At 46.9% G+C, this 19726-nt stretch overlaps 2 protein-coding genes across 3 annotated transcripts; one reads left to right on the top strand and one right to left on the bottom strand.

Moving 5' to 3' along the window:
• Positions 1-2280: 2280 nt before the first annotated feature.
• uts2r3 (urotensin-2 receptor 3) lies at positions 2281-4379 on the bottom strand. The gene is made up of 2 exons (XM_028981004.1): positions 4343-4379; positions 2281-3388 (listed from the first exon to the last, which is right to left on the bottom strand). The coding sequence occupies exon 2, from the start codon at positions 3379-3381 to the stop codon at positions 2281-2283; it is 1101 nt and encodes a 366-aa protein (XP_028836837.1). The 5' UTR covers positions 3382-3388; positions 4343-4379.
• A 2512-nt stretch (positions 4380-6891) lies between these two features.
• kcnj14 (potassium inwardly rectifying channel subfamily J member 14) lies at positions 6892-19158 on the top strand. 2 transcript variants are annotated; one of them, XM_028979872.1, is made up of 6 exons: positions 6927-7009; positions 8769-8828; positions 12190-12269; positions 12428-15111; positions 16291-16608; positions 17073-19158. In XM_028979872.1, exons 4-6 carry the CDS (start codon positions 14122-14124, stop codon positions 17289-17291), a joined length of 1527 nt encoding a protein of 508 aa, XP_028835705.1. In that variant the 5' UTR covers positions 6927-7009; positions 8769-8828; positions 12190-12269; positions 12428-14121; the 3' UTR covers positions 17292-19158. The 2 variants fall into 2 exon arrangements, with proteins under 2 accessions (XP_028835704.1, XP_028835705.1); XM_028979871.1 differs by lacking the exon at positions 8769-8828 and having other exon boundaries at positions 6892-7009.
• The last annotated feature ends 568 nt before the right edge of the window (positions 19159-19726 follow it).

Genomic DNA, 19726 nt, shown 5'->3' with positions numbered 1-19726 from the left:
AGACGGAGGACGAGAAAGGGAGCCTCTCATGCGCTCGCAGCGGGGTCCTGGCCCAGTCCGCGGCCCAGTCTCGTCTGCCCAGCGGGACACTTTCCTGAAGCGGCTGCCCAGAGGGAGGGGCACCTGCCTCGGACGGGTGGGGGACACCCGGCCAGGATTCCAGGAAGGGGGAAATGTTCAGGTAAAACATGAAAAAGTGCAGGCTGCCACCAATATAAACCGACAGTGGACGTATTCGCTGTCCTCCACCGGGACAATATTGCCAGTGTTTGGTTTAGTTTATCAGGCACTCAGTCATATGAACAGGCCTTGGGAGGGCTCTCCACCCGTCGGTACCGCTGTGCAATAATAATATCCAGCACCATATTCCTCCAGACACCAAATAGCTGCCAACTATGTTGTGGTAATAGCCGAACGTCCAGGAACAACGAGGGACATTAATTGCTTACAAAGAATGACAAAAATGCCATTAGCTTTCAAAGAAGCATTTGACTGCAGCTCCTTCTGCTCACCTCAACATGCTTTAGTAGCATGGTTAGAAGGAGACAGCCCAGTGTTAGTCTTGGCCTGAAGATGGCCGCTTTCACAGCAGAACTGCCTGACGCTCCGAGCCAAGTATCTGGTCTGAGGTCAGACATTTTGCCTGTAATAATGGCCTGGGATCAGCGGGTGGAAAAGGTGATCCTGGAAGGGCCACCATGTGTACAGGTCTGAACTGTCCATCAGAATGTGGTCCAGTAAATCTGGTGTGGTGATGTTCAGAAAGCAGAAATTCGGACTCTGTCCTCGTTCCCTTCTTGTGCACAGCTGGGAATTATTATTGGAGTTCCACGGTGACACTGGACACTTCCCATGGGACCACATGTGATGCCGTGAGGGCCGAACAGGCTTGATGAGTGACTGGCAGGGGATTATGGGATTATGGCTGGCACAAAACTGCGTTGCTCTCTTTCACAGGTTCAGGTTCTGTTTGTGGCGCTACCTCGACACCCTTCGCTTTTCTTCAGGTACGTGGCACAAAAGTGACTTTATTAGGATGTTTTGAACAGTACAGTACAGTTGTACAGAGCAGGTTGAGTCTCGGGATGGTGTTTCACACCAAATGCCTTCGCCAACCTTCTCAAACCTCCATGTCAAACAACAACATTTGTCCGTTTGCGTCAGAGAGCAGCGGGCACGCTAACCTCATACAGTCTGTTCATTCAGACACGTTCCAACCACACACGTGTACCGGCCACACAGAGCCCAACACACAGACATGCCAAATAAAGCACACATGCTGCACACTGTATCACGCACAAACCCACCAACAGCATGCTGGGCCTTAAAACAATACGCACAGGCTACAGTCACAGATAATATATTGACGCGCTGACCAGTGTTCTTTTATGTTTCTTTATCCTTTTTCCCATCGTCATCGCCTCATCGTTGCTGCTGCCCACGCTCGGATATTTACCTGAGGGACACTGGGACGAATGTACTCAAATATTCACAATGTGGTCGAATTACACTATTAAAATGAATACAAACACTGCATATCCACTTCTAATCTTAAAACACATGCATGTAAAAAAGTACAGAACATATTTATTTTCAAAAAGTTAAAAGTGTGCTGCAAATGAAGCCCCAATCCACACATATTGCATTTTATTCATTGTACTCATTGAAATTGCACGCATGGATAAAGTGATACGTTGCTTCACTGCAGCAAAAAATCCCTTTTAGCAACCTTCATAGAAGTGTAGCATGTCAGACTTCCTTTTAGAATAAAAAATTGAATCAGTTTGACCTCAGTAATCTACATAGACCCCCCCGCCCCCCATCCCATTCCATAAATAATGTAGGAAAAATGCCTGTCCAATTTCAGTTTAAACACCAAAATGAATTTAGGACCTTACGTGGTATCTGTTACAATAAGGTAATGCGTATAAGTGCCATTGCTAAGTAATTGTATTAAATAATGTTTTTAACTGGAAGGCATAAAAACATGAAGCCAATTTCATTAAATAATTTCATCAGTACTCTGTCATCTTAATCGACAATTTGGCAAATATTTTGTATTTCTGAAATATTTCGTATTTCTGCATGTGGGTTCTGAAGTGCATATTGTGGAAATTGTTCATGCATTTTGGATTTTGGTATTTTTGCATGTTAAAACGTAAAATCACAGCCCAAATCCAAATGAAAGGAATCGTACGTGGTCCCGTTAATGGCGCCTCACTAGGTGGCGCTAGAGTAGAGTCTGGACCTGGTCCGTCTGTCACGTGTCCGTCAGGGACGTCAGTGTAAAGGGCTCTCTTTTTGGCAGAGTGAGGCGCCCGTGTTCGGCGTCGGTCCGCTTCTCCTGTGCTTGCCAGTCAGGAGCGTGTAGAAGAACGGGTTCACGCTCGAGTTGCCGTACGTCAGGCCGGTTAGAATCCGATTGACGGTGACCTGCGTGCTGATGGGGACGGACCTCAGGAGCTCCGGCCGGTAGAGGGGCAGGAGCTGCCAGATCCAGAAGGGCAGGAAGCACGCCCAGAACGCCAGGACGATGGCCAGTATGAGCAGCAGGACTTTGGGCCTCGGGGCCCGGGGGGGGTAGGTGCTGCTGGTGGCCCAGGCGCTCTGCGTCTGAGACTTCCAGTACAGCCACCCCAGGGAGGTGTAGAGGGCTCCGATGGCGATCCCCGGACCCAGGATGCTGGTGCAGAACAGCACGCTGAGGTAGGCTTTGGAGCTCTGCTCGTCCCAGGCAGGAACGCAGAGCTGGCCCTCCTGGACCCCGCCATCTTCCAGGTGCAGAGTGATCATCATGGGCAGACTGAGGGCGATGGCCGTACCCCAGGCAAGAGCCACCCGAAGGAGTCCAGATGAGGGCGAGGAAGAGGCGGCCAGAGGGTCGGCCACGGCCCGGTAGCGGTCCAGGCTCATGGCGGTCAGGGTGAAGATGCTGGCGTGCATGGTGAGCAGGTCCAGGCTCAGCAGCAGCCGGCAGCCCACCTCCCCAAAGGCCCAGTCTGCCGCCAGGCTGTCGTACACGATGAAGGGCGCGGTGGACAGGTAGAGAAGGTCGGCGAGAGCCAAGCTCAGCACCTGAAGGTGGAGCGAGGAGGAGGCCGAGGAGCTCGGAGAGAGCGAGGGGGGCGACCAGGCGCTCAGGCAGCAGCTGCTTTTCATCCGCCGCCGCCGCCGCCCGCTTCTGCCGCGCCCAATCAGAAGCCCCATGGTGTACAGGTTCCCTATGATCCCCAACAAAGACAGGAGGGACAGCAGGAAGCAGAAGAGAGCGGTGGAGGCCATGCTCGGGGACGGAGAGAGTGAGGGAGAGGACGAAGGGAAGGAAGAGTTGACGGAGACTGGGAAGGTGTGCGGAGAAGGGGTGGAGAAGAGAGAGTCCATGCTGCTTCTGGGTTATAAATATGGATCATTTGCGGATTATTAGCCCCGTGGTTACAGGAAGGACGGTTAAGGGATGGAAGGAGGAAAATTATTAATAATGGGGGGAAGGAGCAGGAAAAAAGGACAAATTAAAAATGCGTTTTCAGACGTGATTCCACAGTCAACTTGGATACGAGGTACACGCCTATTCTAATGCAATTTACACAATCGCGTATTCCACCATTAAATATGATTCTCTTTGCAAACTTATCAAAATGGCTTCGGCTCGATTTTCTTTCATTTTTTTCATCCCATTTTGACCATTTTCCGCTTCACAAGGTCTTTAATTTATTATTCTTTATTCGTGTAAAGATCTGGGGGTCATAACAACGAAATCATTCTCGCCACAGGACGACGACGTTCCTCCCCCACTTTTCGTCCCCCCAACTTTGGTGTTTTTAAATCGAATAAATGTCTGTCAGGCGGGGAGGGGACCCGGGGGCGACAGGCAGGTGACCCCCGCAGCCTTTTGGGGTTCAGGGCTGCTGTGCCGCTCCAGCTGGGCAGCGGGGGTCCGGCGCTTTAAATAACCACGAGCCAAATATACACGCACCGTTATTTCGATCATCGAATCCGTCACGTAAGATGTTTAAATCGGGCGCACAATGTGCAGATAAAATCATTCTTTTTATTTCACTTTTATCAGGCGCTCTTCTCTGGTGGAGATGAAATCTCGACACATTTAAAATATTCTTACAAGCTTTCGATCGCACAACATAAACGATGCACGAAACCCGGACAATAATAATAAATATAATAATAACAATATTAATAACAACTAATATAATAATCATAATAAGACCATGGGCTATGTAGGAATGTCTGGAAGTACATTAAAAGTACAGTAAAAACGGGTCAGTTCTACGTTTTAATTGCAACCACATCGGGGCGTTTATAATAAAAAAAAACCCCGAAATCCTACCGTCCGAGCTGCCAGGATGCTGCGGGGATAATCCAGACTCTGCGGCCCCGAAACTCCTTCTGGGTCGGGTCTGGGTGGGGTGGGGGAGAGAAGAGAAGAGGAGAGGAGAAGGAGAAATGGAGTGAGGGAGAGACGAGGGGGAGGGGCTTCTCCGAATATGAAGATGAAATAATGCCACATAATGCACTTTTTACCAGATGGACCCCCACGTCCAGGTTTTTACGAGCTTCCTACAGAGCCAAGATAATACTCCCTCCATTTATGGCTTTATATTTATTTACTTGGTTTCCATTGTTAAATAAAACTAAGATCATTATTTTTAATATAGCTGGATTATAAATCTCAGAAATGGCATAATTTAATGGCATGTGTCTAGTGAGCTCCAATTTACCGTTGCTGTTTGGAACATAAAAATGTCGGCGGTGTTCCACGCTGTTTTGACTGGTTTTTATCGTTTTAAAGTACACGCGTGGCCGTATCCGCACGCGGCCTTTCCTGCAAAATGGCGGTGACTCATGTGGCGAAGTTCCTGAAACACCAAGCCGAGAGTTACGGCCCCGTCACTGCGCTCCCACGCCGGCGCCAAGGCCTACAGACACACATCATGGCAGGAGCCCAGCATGGGGGGGCCGAAAAGAAATCAATACAAATCACGGGCACGATGGCACAATGGCAAAGGAACCGGATTCGCCCGCTGGCGCTGGAATTGGAGCCACTTCAGCCATTTTGCGTCGGTTTGGAGCATTCTGGGAGATTTTGCGATGTCACGGCACATTTAGACGCTTCTGAGTAGTAACACAGAGGAAAGGGGAGGAGCCAGAAGGGGGTCTCCAGGCCATGTGTTGTGTGTTTGAGCGCACGAGATGGACAGAGACAGGCCGTAAAGGAGGGACGGAGAGGGAGGGGAACATACCTATCACCGCAGGGTGTGTGGAATTTCAACAAATACCTGCCACACGCATGCCAAAATAGGCAAATCCGAGGGAGGACATGTCAGACGTGGAGACGTGAAAAGTAAACCGTAAAAAAGCCACACAGCTCGGAGGGCTCTGGGATTTTTTGAATTGGAACCAGCGCCAGCAGCTCTGCCTACATTACCGTAATGAGTTTCTCTCCTCTGGAAAATTGCCCACCTGTTGGGCCGCCCGTGCCCCCGGCCTTAATGAAAGGGGCGGACATTTTTGGCGCGTAACGAATGGCCCTGCGTTTCACCAGCTGATTAGAAGTGTTTAAGATGAATTATGGAATCGCCGTTCCTGGATTATATATGCGTGTCACTTTCAGAGACTCGTAGGCGCGGTCGTCCGCCCAGGGCCACACTGGAAGGTGTTCATTTAATCAAACTTCACGCTGCGCTGTCTCTTTAAGAGGTGAATGTGAAAGCAGAGGGACAGTAATGTTCATGATGGCCATGTCTGGAATTCTTACTTATAAAACACGGGGCAGAACAACTGCAGACGGCCCCGCGGCACATTCTCCCCAGTGGCCTTACTCTCAATCAAGTCTTTCTGAAATGAAAATCACGCTCAGAAAACCTTATAAAAGACAGAAATCTGAACTATGCTAAAGGTTGGTCAGATTTCTGAGGACTGGGAGGAATCTGCTGCCAGGTTGGCCAGATGTTGAAAGCAACCATTTTCCTGAAAGTGAACAGCGTGGCAGAAACAAATCATAGAAAACATCTAAAAAATCTGAAGAGTTGTATTCAGAAATGAATTGTGCAGGATTTATTCTGTTGTTGTTTTTTTGTGTGTGTGCATGTTTAAATGTTGCATTTACCTGGGACTCTTTCTGTGTGTGTGTGTGTGTGTGTGTGTGTGTGTGTGTGAAACCGGCCATGGCGCAAATCTACTCCAACTCTGCCCTCTGCTGGCCAGCTTGCGCTTCTGCGCCCAGTTTCTATGTCGTCTTGATTTTATTCAGTTTTTTTTATTTCTATTTTTTTTATGTCTCACTGTTTCATTTCTATTCTTTTATTCCCGAAAGATTAATTTCATGACGAACTCGCTGATTTGTTGAAAGAGACTGTGGAGACCAATGCAAAAGGACCACAGATAAATGAATACTGCTGGTAAAATTGCACTGTTTTATTATACTGTAAAATGAACTATTCATACTGTCCTACATGGCACGTGGTCTTGGGAAGGATATTCATCCCTTCTTATTTCTCTCTCTCTCTCTCTCTCTCTCTCTGTGTCTCTGCATGTCTCTCTCCCTCATTTCCGTGCCCGGAGAGAGTTTTCCGTTGATCAATGACCATCACTTGTTTAATTATGGAGCCAGAGAAAAGACTCAATGAACCTTTTACAATCTTTTACCATCTTTTACCATCTTTTACCATCTTTGACAGTGCACTACTGACTGACAGCTCTTGGCAGCAGATGTGTGTGCAGCTGACTGCAGGTTTAGATTTCTTGCTGTTGTTGTAGTTGTTAAGCAGCAGTCGTTTTATTTGTGGTGATTCTACCTGAGAGAGACGGGTGGATGGAGGGCGGGAGAGCAGGATGGGTGGAGTGATGGTGGCGGGGCGGGTGGGAGTGGCAGCCGGCGGTGGGAGCGGCGCACAGACAGTAGTGCCGAGGTTGCCCGGCTGAAAACACAGTTCATCGGCAGTTTCCAACTCCACAATCTGACGTCCTGACGTCCATGATGGAGCAGTAAGAGCTGGTAAGAAATAGCATTTCATTATTGGAAAAGTTGTGTGTGTATTTATATATAAAACAGTGTCACAGATTCATAAAACTACTTTCAGATTTTTTTAACCACGCAGACAAGCAAATGTTTTAATTTGGAGCAATAGCCAGAGCTGCTGTATTTAGTGCAGTGAAAGAACAGGGGGGACAAACTGACCGGGTCAGCCTGGATGAAAGCTGAGAAATAGATATAATCCTCTTTGGCGTGTATAGATGAAGCACAGAATTATGCTGTAGGCCTGTATTTGAGGAAAAGTATACTTTTATTTCGTGGTTTTGTCTCGCTGCAGGCATGAATAAAATGTCGGTACATGGCCGGTGGGTTGTTGGAGCTGAGGTGACATTCAGTGCAGGACTTGTTATGAATGCTAAATGAATCCATGCGATATTGAAGCATTTGATTTTGGCATCCTTGGCTGGAATGGGGTTTTTGCAGAATCGACAGAATTGTGTGATTGTCCACAGTTGAGGAAACGAAGTTCGACCTCAACTATTATTCAGCCTGCGCTTCAGCTTCGGCTGCTGCGTTCGGGTCAATGCACCATCTCCCCGGGACCTGTGTGTGTTATCAGCCAAAATGCAAGTGTTCGTTACCATCGGATTTTCAGCCTGGTGCTCATTGATCACTGTGAGTGGTGGGAACTTGTGTACTTTACGTTGTGTGAAAACTGTTCATCCCCACAATGCATCAGAATAAGAGGAAAACGTAGTCAATATAGTAAAAACTGTGATCTGGCGAGAATAAATGATAAGGAGGTCTTCTGAATCACCTGGATAACAATGACAGCAGAAAAGTTTTGGGATGACGTTGCAATCTGACAAAAGTCATGGCCGCTGTGTGTGTGTGTGTGTGTGTGTGTGTGTGTAGGGTCGTTAAGGTTATTAGGGTGCATGATGTCGTGTGTGTAACCGTCCTGTGAAACTGGGCGTGTAATCTTGATGGATTACCTTTTCATCAACGGTCTCTCTCGCCATGCTGGCAGAGGAGAAGCAGTGAGGGAGAAAGGTCAGGCAGATAAAGATCAGCTGCTCCAAGCATTATAGTCCAACCGTGTATTTATTGAGCAATTTTGTATTTGAAAATACTTATGAAATTGTGACGTATCATGATTCATGTGGCGACTTTGTATGCAGAAAATAGATGGAAATGCTGTTGGAGAGATACTGTTACTGATCGTTTATTTGGCCTTGGGAACTGAAACACTGTTCAGTATTTTTCTTTTTACTCACGGTGACAAACGCTGGCCAGAAAAACGTTCTTTTTACCTACAGTACCATTTACAAGTTTGAGGTCATTTAGATATTTCCATGTTTTCCCTGGGAAAGAAATCATTTTTAAAGGATATTATTCATTACAAAATAGTACCCAACGAGTACATCCACTGTATATATAAAGAGATACTATACTAGTGTAAATTTGGACCATTTTATTGCTTTATTAATCAGCATGCCTATTTATAATAATAAATTAATCTTATAAAGTGACATTTCTGCACAGGATTTTTCAATAGCATATTCATGTTATGCACAGTTGTATATGAACCTAAACACAAAAGTCCAAAGTAGCCTGCTGATAAGGATGCAAGTGGTCCTGCTTTTAAACATGGTGCATGCAGAGTGATGCATTATGGTCTCTTTACAGTTGAGCTCCCAGAAGCTCCGTGGAGTTGAAGTTCAGATGATGCAGAGTTTGTATGAACAGTAATCATGGTATTAAACTGATTTATTTTCAGGCCTTGCAGAATGGGTACGAGGAAGAGGAGGAGAGAGTAAGATAAAAAACTGATCATAGAGTGAGTAGAGATTTATGGGTTCTTATTATTATGATCCACTATAATCTGTGATTGAGAGCGAGAGAGAGCGAGCGATGCTGCAGGTAAGAGTGAGTCAGGATAAGCTGGAAAATGTCGGATTTCCGGCTCAGGAACCCACGTACATTCGGTGCCAGTGATGCAGTAAAATAAAAATGTCACTTTTTGTCTGTTGATGTTGCTTAATCCTGGAAATCCTGCATCCAGACTCGATCACGTATTACGTGTTAAAAAGGTTGGAACTCTTGCACTATTTGGCCTTGCTGTAACGGCACAAGGTCAATACAAGTGAGGACTTTTCTGTCTTGTTTCTGATGGCAGAGTTGAATGTGATTGGCCCAGCGGGAAGTTAGTGTCGTGTCCAGAGCCATTACGACTGACAGTGTTCAGTGAGGAGATCATCACTCCTTCTGGTACATATGGTGACTGTTAGAGTAGAGGCTTAAACAGAACACACACACACACACACAATATCGCAGTGCTGCCATCCCTTAGATTAAGCAAACATTTAAAAAAAAGAACCTGTGCGGGACAGAGAGGGCAGGAGGGGGCAAGTTCTAAATAAGTCGAGAAAAGGCAGGATGCCAGGATCAGGGAAGGTCTGCGCTTCGGAGGGGCTCAGAAATGACGCCACACACTCGTCCAAGCACACACACACACACACACACACACACACACAAACACACACTCGTCCAAGCACACACACACACACACACACACACACACACACTGAACACTTTGGTAGTAAGCAGAAGATTAGACCACATTCTGCCCTGAGAGAAAACAGACAGATGCTGCTGAGAAAAGCTCACTCAACGTTTTCTTGTGGCATCAACACGAGCGTATCGCCTTCCGCTGAGAATCGATCGGGAGCAGCAGGCCCAACTCGCCGCATGTTTCATTTGGCACTGATGCAAATAAAATGGATGTTGAGTGGTCGCTGTTGAAACCACAATCGCGACTTCAGGGCGATTAATTCATTTCAACATTTTCTCATATAACATACGTAATTTACAACATTCAGATATTTCAGATATCCAATATTAGATATCAGATCATTCAGATGTTACCAAACTTTCACATTTCAGTAACTGAATTATGCCATCAATCAACTGTTCAGACCCCATATTCCATCATAATGTCTTCTACACATTCTGAAATTGAATTCAAGTGGAAGGTATGTGGAATGGGTGCTATACAGAAGCAGGAAGTTGCAGCTGAGAGCTGCTGCGGCATTGCAGAGACGCATGGTGAAACCATGTGCTGTTATCGACGAAGGGATTCATTTTGTGCCCTTGTTTCCTGTAGCCAGAGTCAATGGAAGTATCGATTGTGACGCTTCTAGGTTGTCACATCACAGCCGGACCGCATGTTGGTGGCTCACACAGGCAGTGCTGTGCAAAAATGGCACAGTGAACATAGAGCGCAGCAACTTCCAGTTTTCCTATAATAATTACAATCGTATAATAATCCAAACAATCCAAAACAATCCAGCACGTTCTGTAACTGAAAGGGAGATTGCTGTGGGATGTGCTGTGGTGAAATATTGAATCTTAAAATTGTTGTAAATGGTTCCGTTTTTGTGACTACTTCATTTTAGGCTTATTTCTGGCCTGGATGTCTGATCATGGTGATGTAGTTCCCACGTTCTGCACTAAAGTCGTAATTTAGCTCCACACTTCTCATCTACTGTCTTCACACGTCACTGTAAAGCTGCCGTTGCGTCAGCAGTACAGAGCAGTGATGTAATGTCAGGCATAATCATTCATTCCAGGTATTTCTAAAATAGACCATGGGAGGCAGTGCTAAAGGGCATATGCTCTCACACACACACACACACACACACACACACACACACACACACACACACACACAGAAAAGACAGGCAGGGAGGTGAAAACTTCATCCAGCGGCTTTACTGGATGACATTGAAATCATATTTACTATCAACTCTGATCTGCCTGCATAACACCTAATTATGGGCGCATAATCTGGGAATGCCGAGATAGCCCGGCAGAGAGAGTGGAAAGTGATGGAAAGGTCAGGCATCTGACCAGTGAAATCCAGTCATTTGGAGGCACAAAAATGTACAAAAATCCAACTGGGATGAAAAAGAAACAGAAAGAATGCAATGCTTTATTCTCTAATGGTCTCGTGCCTACGTAATACAGTCTTGAAAATAGAAAATTAACAGCAGCAGACGTGACACTTTCCTTCTCTGGTGAGAGTCCATTTCGGCCGGTTGAAAAGAACTGCATTGTGAGAAGCATGCTGGACACTGGACAACAGATGGAGTCGAATGATTCTGAAGGTTGAAATGAAATGCCACCTACAGTAGAAATGAACGTTTATTTGCAGGAAAAAACATGAACATGATCTGCAATAACAGCGCTGATTTCGAAAAGAATCACCCGGGTCTGGGCCGCAATTCACTGGGAACGTTGCCGTTTGACCTCTGCCCCCCTGTCCTCATATGACTGTCGGTGATGCTATTTGACTTTCACACCCTGAAGGGTCAGCCGAGTGTGATTAGACGGGGGGGAACTGTACGTGCGTGTTGATAATAAAATACATTTTCCAATTTCCCATGTGCCACCTCGGTGTGATAAGGCTGCTGTCCCCTGTCACCGCTCAGTCACACTACAGCACTTCCAGTGGCCCAAGAGGCGTGGTGGCCCAATGCCAGAGTGGACAGAGATAAGGGCCGGGTTGAGCACGGATGATACCGTGGACGGTTTATTTCAGCTTTCATTGGATGAAAGATTATTTCTGTTGTTTTCGTGAGAACAAGACTCTTTATTTGCCTGTGTATTTCAGTGCAGTAGTCGCTGTGTGAAAAACGGGCACAGAATTATCAACCAAACTGAACCACTGATGATTCGTATTCTTATATTCTTTATATTTATTTCTTTTGTAATGACAGTATTACCACAGTATTATACAGTGCTGTGTGTATTTGTCTCTAAACCTGTTTATGTTTATTTCTATGGTAAGTAAGATTAACACTATGGATTAAGGGTCATGACAGGCATTCTCATTAGTTTGAACTAATTCTCCAACCACACACACACACAAACACAAACACACACACACACACACACACACACAAACACACACACACACACACACACACACACACACACACATCCAAAAAAAAAAATAAATCAAGTGGTGAGATCCTGCCTGGAGATGGCGGTGGAATGCAGTGGAATGTGGTGGTGCTAGTCCACTGGATGGTTACCACCATGAGAACATTATATTGCAAGAAGCCCCAGGATGGGTGATGAAGTGCACAGGATGCTGCATGCAGGCGTCTTCACGGCTGTGCTTCTTGTCTTTCCAGACTATTCCGTATATCTGCCGGGGAAAACGTCTTCTGCTGGGAGACTGATGAGAGGTGAACCAAGTAAAGGAGAACGGCAGGTAACCGTAATTCTGTGTAAGATACGTGTGTAATACCTCATTAATTACTGAGTAATTAGCTACTCGATTAGCCAGAAGGCTTTATCTGCTGGCACAGCACAGGTAACGGTTAAAGGACCGTACGGTTTGCTCATTGTTGTTCATCTTTCCATTTCTAGGTGTGAGCTACGGGAACGTTTCTTTCTTGGGTCATTGAGGCTGAAGAGATCAAACCAAAGCTCAATTCGAGGACCAAGAACGCACCAGAGAAACAGGGTTTTAAGTTCTTCATTTGACTTTAAGCTTGACTTAGTTTGATTCTTAACGGAGAAATTTTCATAATGAACCCGTATGCCTCGTCCCAGTTTCGGAAGAATCTGTTCCCTCATTTTCATGTGTGGCGAACGGTTTCCGTCCAGTTAGTTTTTTTTTCGGACCATTTCTGAAACGTTGAACTGTGCTGGTTTTGTGATACTAATTTATTTAGCTGAATCTCCATCCACTCTGTGGGGATTTTAAAATGTAAAATTGACCTTCTTTTTTGTATTATCCATGCAAAATGCTGACTTCACCGTGGTGGGCATATTTTCCAGGATTTACCTCCTGGGCCAGTAATTTACTACTGGGCCAGTAAACTGAGAGACCCAGACACTTTACATTTATACAGGGGCTTCTGGCATCCTCATAATAACAGAGATGTCTGTCCCGAAAGCTCCTGTAGGTCTGATTTAATTCCACTTACACGCCACAGTGGTGTCTCCTTCATTGCGGTTCCCATCAAATTTCACAAGTAAGCTTTACTAGATTGTCCGTAATGTTCTGAATTTATTCCCTTAAAGCTGGCAGTTCAAACTAACTGGGTAAATTCAATCAGATTTTGATCATTAAAAAAACGGACACATGATAGGACGTTCCCAGGAACATGTTTAATACTGAGGTCACCCTGCTGCTGATCTCAGGAATCTTCGCTGCTGTATGACTTCCTGTATGCTGTTCTAATGTCAACTGGAATTGCTTGTCACCTCTTCTTTGTATTTCTCATCTCATCAAATCAAAACTGTTGGATCTTGGGAGGAAAGATAAGTTCTGTGTGTATGTTTGCATGGTACGTCCCGTGTCCCCCCTGCTTATTACTGTCACTAGAGCCTGGCTCTTTGGCTGAAATCTCTTGTAGCTACAGTCCATCGTGCTTGTAGGTTTAAGCTGGAACCTCCGAGGCTGTTACCTTCCCACTGTCGTTGTCCTTACTGTCAATGTGCGTGAAATACTGATCAATCTGTAACTCATCAGCATTTACATACGCACACACACACAGAGCACATGCATTCGACGTAGGACAGATACACGGTGAGGACCCTGAGACGTTCTGAAGGAGGTCCGGTGGCTGATCGTGTGATCTGGCACCCGCATCACTTCCCTCCGATTCCACAGCCGGCAGGATTTGTGCTGGTCTGTCGCCTCATTGCTGTGGGATCGGGCCGGAGGGCTGATGAGATGCGCAGCAGGAGGCGGAGTTACAGATGCTGACTGTGTGTTGCGTTGTTATTGCAGTCGACCTGCGACCTGCGACAATGACTGTGAGGCTTTTTTGTCCCCCTGATTTCTCCTGCCGGGATTTAGCCGTGTCTCTGGTGGCAGAACACCCCGTCCGGACCCTGTGACGACGTAAAGAACTTGACTACACATCAGCATCAAAGCAAGACCTCTGGGCCAGATTCACACGTTTCATCAGGGTTCCTCAGCAATCCGACAAAAGTGACACAACACAAATGTTCCTGTTTACATTCAGAGTAAAATTAATTCCACTTCACCCATAAAACACAATCACACACACACACACACACACACACACACACACACCGTGTCTCAGGACATGGGGGCTGCGCGTGTCAAGCGGCGCTTCAGTGCTGCAGTGGACAGTCCTCTGGACGAGGAGGAGGTGATGAAGCTCGCCCAGAGTGCTGCCGAGACGGGCCCGTCCTCCCCGTCCTCCACGTCTAGCCCCTCGCTGACCCCCAACGGCAAGGTGCTCATGCTGCAGAGCAACGGAGGAGGCCGAGGAGGCGGAGCCGGAGCGCTGAGCGGAGACAGGCAGGACGGAGGGGGGACCTGCTCGGGGCTGGGGGGGCTGGGTCCTCAGGGAGACGTGGGGTCACCCACACCCTCTGCGTCCCACTCGCCCCTCCTGCCCCGAAGGCGCCGGCCCCGCAACCGCTTTGTGGGCAAGGACGGGCGCTGCAACGTCACCTTCGTCAACATGAGCGAGAGGGGCCAGCGCTACCTCACCGACCTCTTCACCACCTGCGTGGACATCCGCTGGCGCTGGATGCTGGTGGTCTTCTCCCTCTCCTTCCTCCTGTCCTGGCTGCTCTTCGGCTTCACCTTCTGGCTCATCGCTGCGATGCACGGAGACCTTGCACCTCTGTCATCCTCCTCGTCCTCCGCATCTGCTCCTTCTCCATCTTCTGCTCCATCCTCTGGTGCTGAACCCAGCCGGATGGCTCTGGAGATGGTGGAGGAGGAGCCGTGCTTCTCGCAGGTGAACAGCTTCATGGGGGCCTTCCTGTTCTCCCTGGAGACACAGACGTCCATTGGTTATGGGTTCCGGAGTGTTACCGAGGCCTGCCCCCTGGCGGTGTTCGCTGTCGTTTTGCAGTGCATTGTGGGCTGCATCATCGACGCCTTCATTATCGGGGCGGTCATGGCCAAGATCGCCAAGCCCAAGAAGCGCAATGAGACGCTGGTGTTCTCCGACTCGGCCGTGGTGGCCATGAGGGACGGGAAACTCTGCATGATGTGGAGGGTGGGCAACCTGCGCAAGAGCCACCTGGTGGAGGCCCACGTCCGGGCTCAGCTGCTTAAGGTGAGTTCATGCATGCTAACGCCATTTACACGTCTTTACACGTCTAACGCAGCTTCCTGCGTGGGTCTGACCTCTGACACGAAGGCAAAAGACAGTCCCTACATCAAGATCAAGTGAGGCAGTGAAGGAGGTTTTGGGGCCGATGCAGAAGACAAGGTGCTCAGATACCAGGGCTTGATACCATCTCCATGTCTCACCCCATCTTACCCCCTTGCCCACACTTTTAAATAGGCATTATAACAAGCTTTAGTCTTTAGTGGTAGTGGTAGTAGCCTAGCGGTTAACACACTCAGAAGACCCAGGTTCAAATCCCACTTACTACCATCGTGTCCCTGAGGGGGGGACTGTCCCTGTAACTACTGATTGTAAGTCGCTCTGGATAAGGGCGTCTGGTAACTGCTGTAAATCTAAAAAAAAATAAGAACGTAAAATGATTTTTTAAAACATACAGCTACTGTTTTTAATTGCAGTATATTTAATGGCTCCAGTTACTGAAGGTGATGAGACCAGACTGAATAAAAATCGAGGGTAAAAGTGATAAAGATGGAGTCGCGGCTACAGAAACCAGAGAATAGAGAGCTAGAGGATAGAGGGATGAAAGGAGGATGAGTGAGACATCTGTGCGACAGACCCTGGGTAATGAATGCTTGTTTTGTTCTCAATCATTCCGAGGGTTTATAGGATTTGCGCAGGGATTAATTTTGCCTCCAACTCAAAACCATTGTCTCCTTTCATCTTGTTCTCAGTGGTTGTGGCTGAGTATGTGTGTCTTTGACGTGGTCCTATATATATATATATATATATATGTGTGTGTGTGTGTATATTTAATATTGTGTTTAGGAAATATTTGGACACGGATGTCTTCACTGTAGCCATTTTTGGCCATTCATTTATTCCCATGTTATCCATGTGATGATGCTGAATTTTCTGATCAAGCATAGATCCTCCGGTCAAAGTGCAGAACAGTTAGATCTGGACCTAAGCTGATGGCGAGAAGAGGGATGATGTGAGTGACCTGGGTAAAGATGGACTTTAGAAGGAACAGAGGCCGTTCTGAGATTTTTCCTGCAAATGGGGCACAGCAGGATGGAGCGCGACCCCATTCCCTCTTTAACATGCCCGGGAATAATCATTATTTGTATTCTAATCAGACTCTGGTCTTCTTTTACTTGACCGTAGCCACGAGTGACCCCTGAGGGCGAGTTCCTTCCTCTGGACCACGTGGACATCAACGTGGGCTTCGACACCGGCATGGACCGCATCTTCCTCGTGTCACCGGTGACTATCGTGCATGAGATTGACGAGGACAGCCCATTTTTCCAGATGGACCGACGGAAGCTGGAGACTGACGTCGACCTGGAGGTTGTGGTCATACTGGAAGGGATGGTGGAGGCCACTGCCATGACGACACAGTGCCGCTCGTCCTACCTCACCTCCGAGATCCTCTGGGGTCACCGCTTTGAGCCCGTACTCTTTGAAAGAAAAAACTGCTACCAGGTGGGGGAACTGGAAATGTTGTGGGGGGGGCAGAACAAGCGTGTAAAGCACATGCAAGACAGCAGGTGTCCCCAACGCTCCTCCTAAAGGGAAGCAAAAAGGTTTAAAAAAAGAGGAGTGGAGGAAGGGATCCAGTCTATTGTCCATTGAAGCCAAAGGCACAATGCAAGGGGCAGGGAAAAAGGAGGAGGGTCAGAAAGGGTTAAAAAAAAAAAGATGAATGAAAGGGACAATATGTTTTAGAATAATATATTATAATTATATATATATAGTGAAAATACATCTTAATATACATATAACTTCATATATATAAATATATATTCAGGGAAAAACTCACTTTTTTATTGTAATTAATTGTCATGTCCTTTGCAACTCTCCCCATTTCCAAGAAAGACTTGGTCACATGTGTCCCCGTGTGTTAATGAAGCTGAAAATGACCCCGTTTCCTGTCGCACTGCCCACAGGTGGACTACTCCTACTTCAACCGGACGTATGAGATCCCCGGCACGCCCTCCTGCAGCGCTAAGGACCTTGCCGAGAAGAAGTACGCCAAGAGCTCGCGCTCCTCGTTTTGCTACGAGAACGAAGTGGCCCTGCAGCTCTCCTCCCCGTCCCCCTTACGGACACCCCCCTCACCTGCACCCACCCCCCCCACCACGACGGGCCTCCCGGGCTGTCACTGAGCACCCACATGCACACTGACGCTGGGGTCAGAGGTCGCTGGGGACGGGCCACCGGGGAGGCCCAGGGGTTAGACTGAGAAAGAAAGGGACTCAGTGAGGAAGAATGAGGGGACAAGGACAGTGGGGGGGCAGATTTATAGGCACATATTCAGATTAAGCAAAGCAAAGGACCATGTGACGGGGGCTCGACTTGGAAATTGGGTTCTTCTGGAGAAAAGGCTAGAGAGGGGGTGCTTTCAGGGGAGGCGGGCTGCAGAGTTGCCTGACTGGGCCTGGCGATCTGGAATCAGCGTTCGTCCCTGGCAGCAGCTCACGCACGTACGCGACAGAGGCGCGGCACCGCAACAGCGCCCCCCCGTGGCTGGCGCCTCTCGGTTCGGACATGTTCGCATGGCGACACGGTCGGTGCCGTTACAGCTGGGAGGAGGTCGCAATATGCAGCGGTCCGTCGGGCCTACAGTTACATGCCGTCTTATGTGCTTGAGCTACCGCACTAAAGGGAAAGCTGTTTAAAAACTGAAATGGTGCACAAATGTGTAAAATGTTGTTGTATGATATATATTTATCTGGTTTATTTTAGACACTGTTATAATTTTGGAAAAAGAACCATTTTTTTTTTTACTTAACAAAGCACAAAGTAGATAAATTGGGCAGATTTGGGACGGTGTATTCTGCATCTTCTGCCAGAAGGGACGTCAGGTCCTGTCCATGCTGCAGATACTCTGCAGGTAATATTTCATGGCTGGGATCACATTTGATGCTTAGTGATTGCAACTGTTGGACTCTGCAGTGGTTGGTGTTGTTGACTCTTGGAATTTTGTGGAATGCTGCTGCCACTGGGTTGCTAAAACCCATTCTTGTAGGGTGTGCCTTTGATCGGAGATATGCGGAGGTTTAAAGAATGTGCATCACTGTTTCTCACAATGCTTCACTCTGACTAAATGTTCAAAAATAAATGTCGCAGTGTGCGTTTAATAAACTATGCATTGGATTTGCGGCTTCAGTGACAGCACCTATTTTGCACTGTTAAGATGCTGCCAAGAGTATTGATGAAAGTGCTGAAATGGAAGTTCAAATGAACTGAACCTATGTGTGTGAACTCTGCTTTGAATTGTATCCGAACTGATATCGCACAGATTTAAAAAAAAAAAAAGGAAAGATTCGCACTGAACACTTTTAAATTGTAATGTTACTTTTACTTGTCCTGATCTGTCATTCTGGCACATATTTTATCAGTTGTGTGAAAGAGTTGCTATGTGTGCGCGCATTTTTCTCCGGCCCCCTCTCACTGGTTCTTCCTCTGTGTGTGTGTGTGTATTTGTGCATATGTGTGTTAGAGTTTGTTGTTTGTGTGTCATTTCCTTCTAGTCTCCATGGCGACCACATTCTATTTATATATGGCTGGTGTCACTGCGTGTGTGTGTGTGTGTGTGTGTGTGTGTGTGTGTCAGACTTCTCCAGTTCAGATGCAGAGTAACTTGAATCCCAACCACCTGCACTTTTAAACTTTGTGTGTTGATCACAGGCGCGTTGCTCCTTATTACAGAGCAGATTAGATTCACTAATTCACAAATTCTCTAGCTGTATGCCGGTATCTAAAAGTACAGCTGTAAAAATCAGGTAACACATTTAGCGAAAAGTGTTTTCCTTTGTTTTCCCTGTGTTTATACCTATATCATACATACTATACCGGGCCCATGGTAATATGTATTAAATATGTAATATGAAACCACAAACCCTGTCTACCAAATAATTGGTTTGGGAAAGGCATTCATTTGAGCTATGCAACTGAGTCCAGATTTGTGTCACGATGTGATTTTATGTCTCTGGACATTTTGTATACATAGATCTAATAAAATACATTTTTGCTTGGAAGAAAAACGATCTGCATATTATTTTATATATTCTCTGTGAGGACAGTGTGTCTGTGTTTGATTTACCAGCTGATTGTAAGGCAGGGGTAAATTTACACTGCAGATTATTTAAAAACCAATGAAATGTTTTCTTATTTCAAGAAATCAGAATTTCGGTCTATTATGGTTTGCTTGTTAATATATATTTAGCCACAAAGTCTTATACTATTGGTACTGGCTAAGACATGTCAGTCTTCCTTTCTGACTTCACTGGACTCAAATTCACTTTGCATTCGTGACCAGGAGTCGAGGGGGTTTGGGCACAAATTATCTGCAAAGACTGCATGAGAAATTGGGCGAGGGCCGATCATTTCGATTCAACTCGAGCACAAGCTTCCGCGTCGATTGCTGCTCCCCTTCAGTAAGCGGAATCTGGGGCGACTACTTCTCCGCGCAGCCGGTTCCTCAGCTCGGCCTCCTGCAGACAGACTGTGCGACAGTCACTGCTGTCATCAACAAAGAGCGCGCAAATCTCTACCGCGACAGCGGCGCTTCTGGCGCGGCACCTGCTCCTCTCACACG

This window comes from Denticeps clupeoides, chromosome 5, assembly GCF_900700375.1.
Source record: "Denticeps clupeoides chromosome 5, fDenClu1.1, whole genome shotgun sequence".
Taxonomy (NCBI): Eukaryota; Metazoa; Chordata; class Actinopteri; order Clupeiformes; family Denticipitidae; genus Denticeps; species Denticeps clupeoides.
The sequence above is the reverse complement of the archived record's forward strand: the minus strand, read 5'-3'. Positions and strand labels throughout refer to the sequence as shown.

Bases quoted from the DNA above. Each gene is read 5' to 3' on its own strand.
- uts2r3 (XM_028981004.1), bottom strand. From the start codon at position 3,381: ATGGACTCTCTCTTCTCCACCCCTTCTCCGCACACCTTCCCAGTCTCC.
- kcnj14 (XM_028979871.1), top strand. From the start codon at position 14,122: ATGGGGGCTGCGCGTGTCAAGCGGCGCTTCAGTGCTGCAGTGGACAGT. The intron at 15,112-16,290 runs GTGAGTTCATGC...ACTTGACCGTAG, and splicing joins TCCGGGCTCAGCTGCTTAAG to CCACGAGTGACCCCTGAGGG. The intron at 16,609-17,072 runs GTGGGGGAACTG...CACTGCCCACAG, and splicing joins AAAGAAAAAACTGCTACCAG to GTGGACTACTCCTACTTCAA.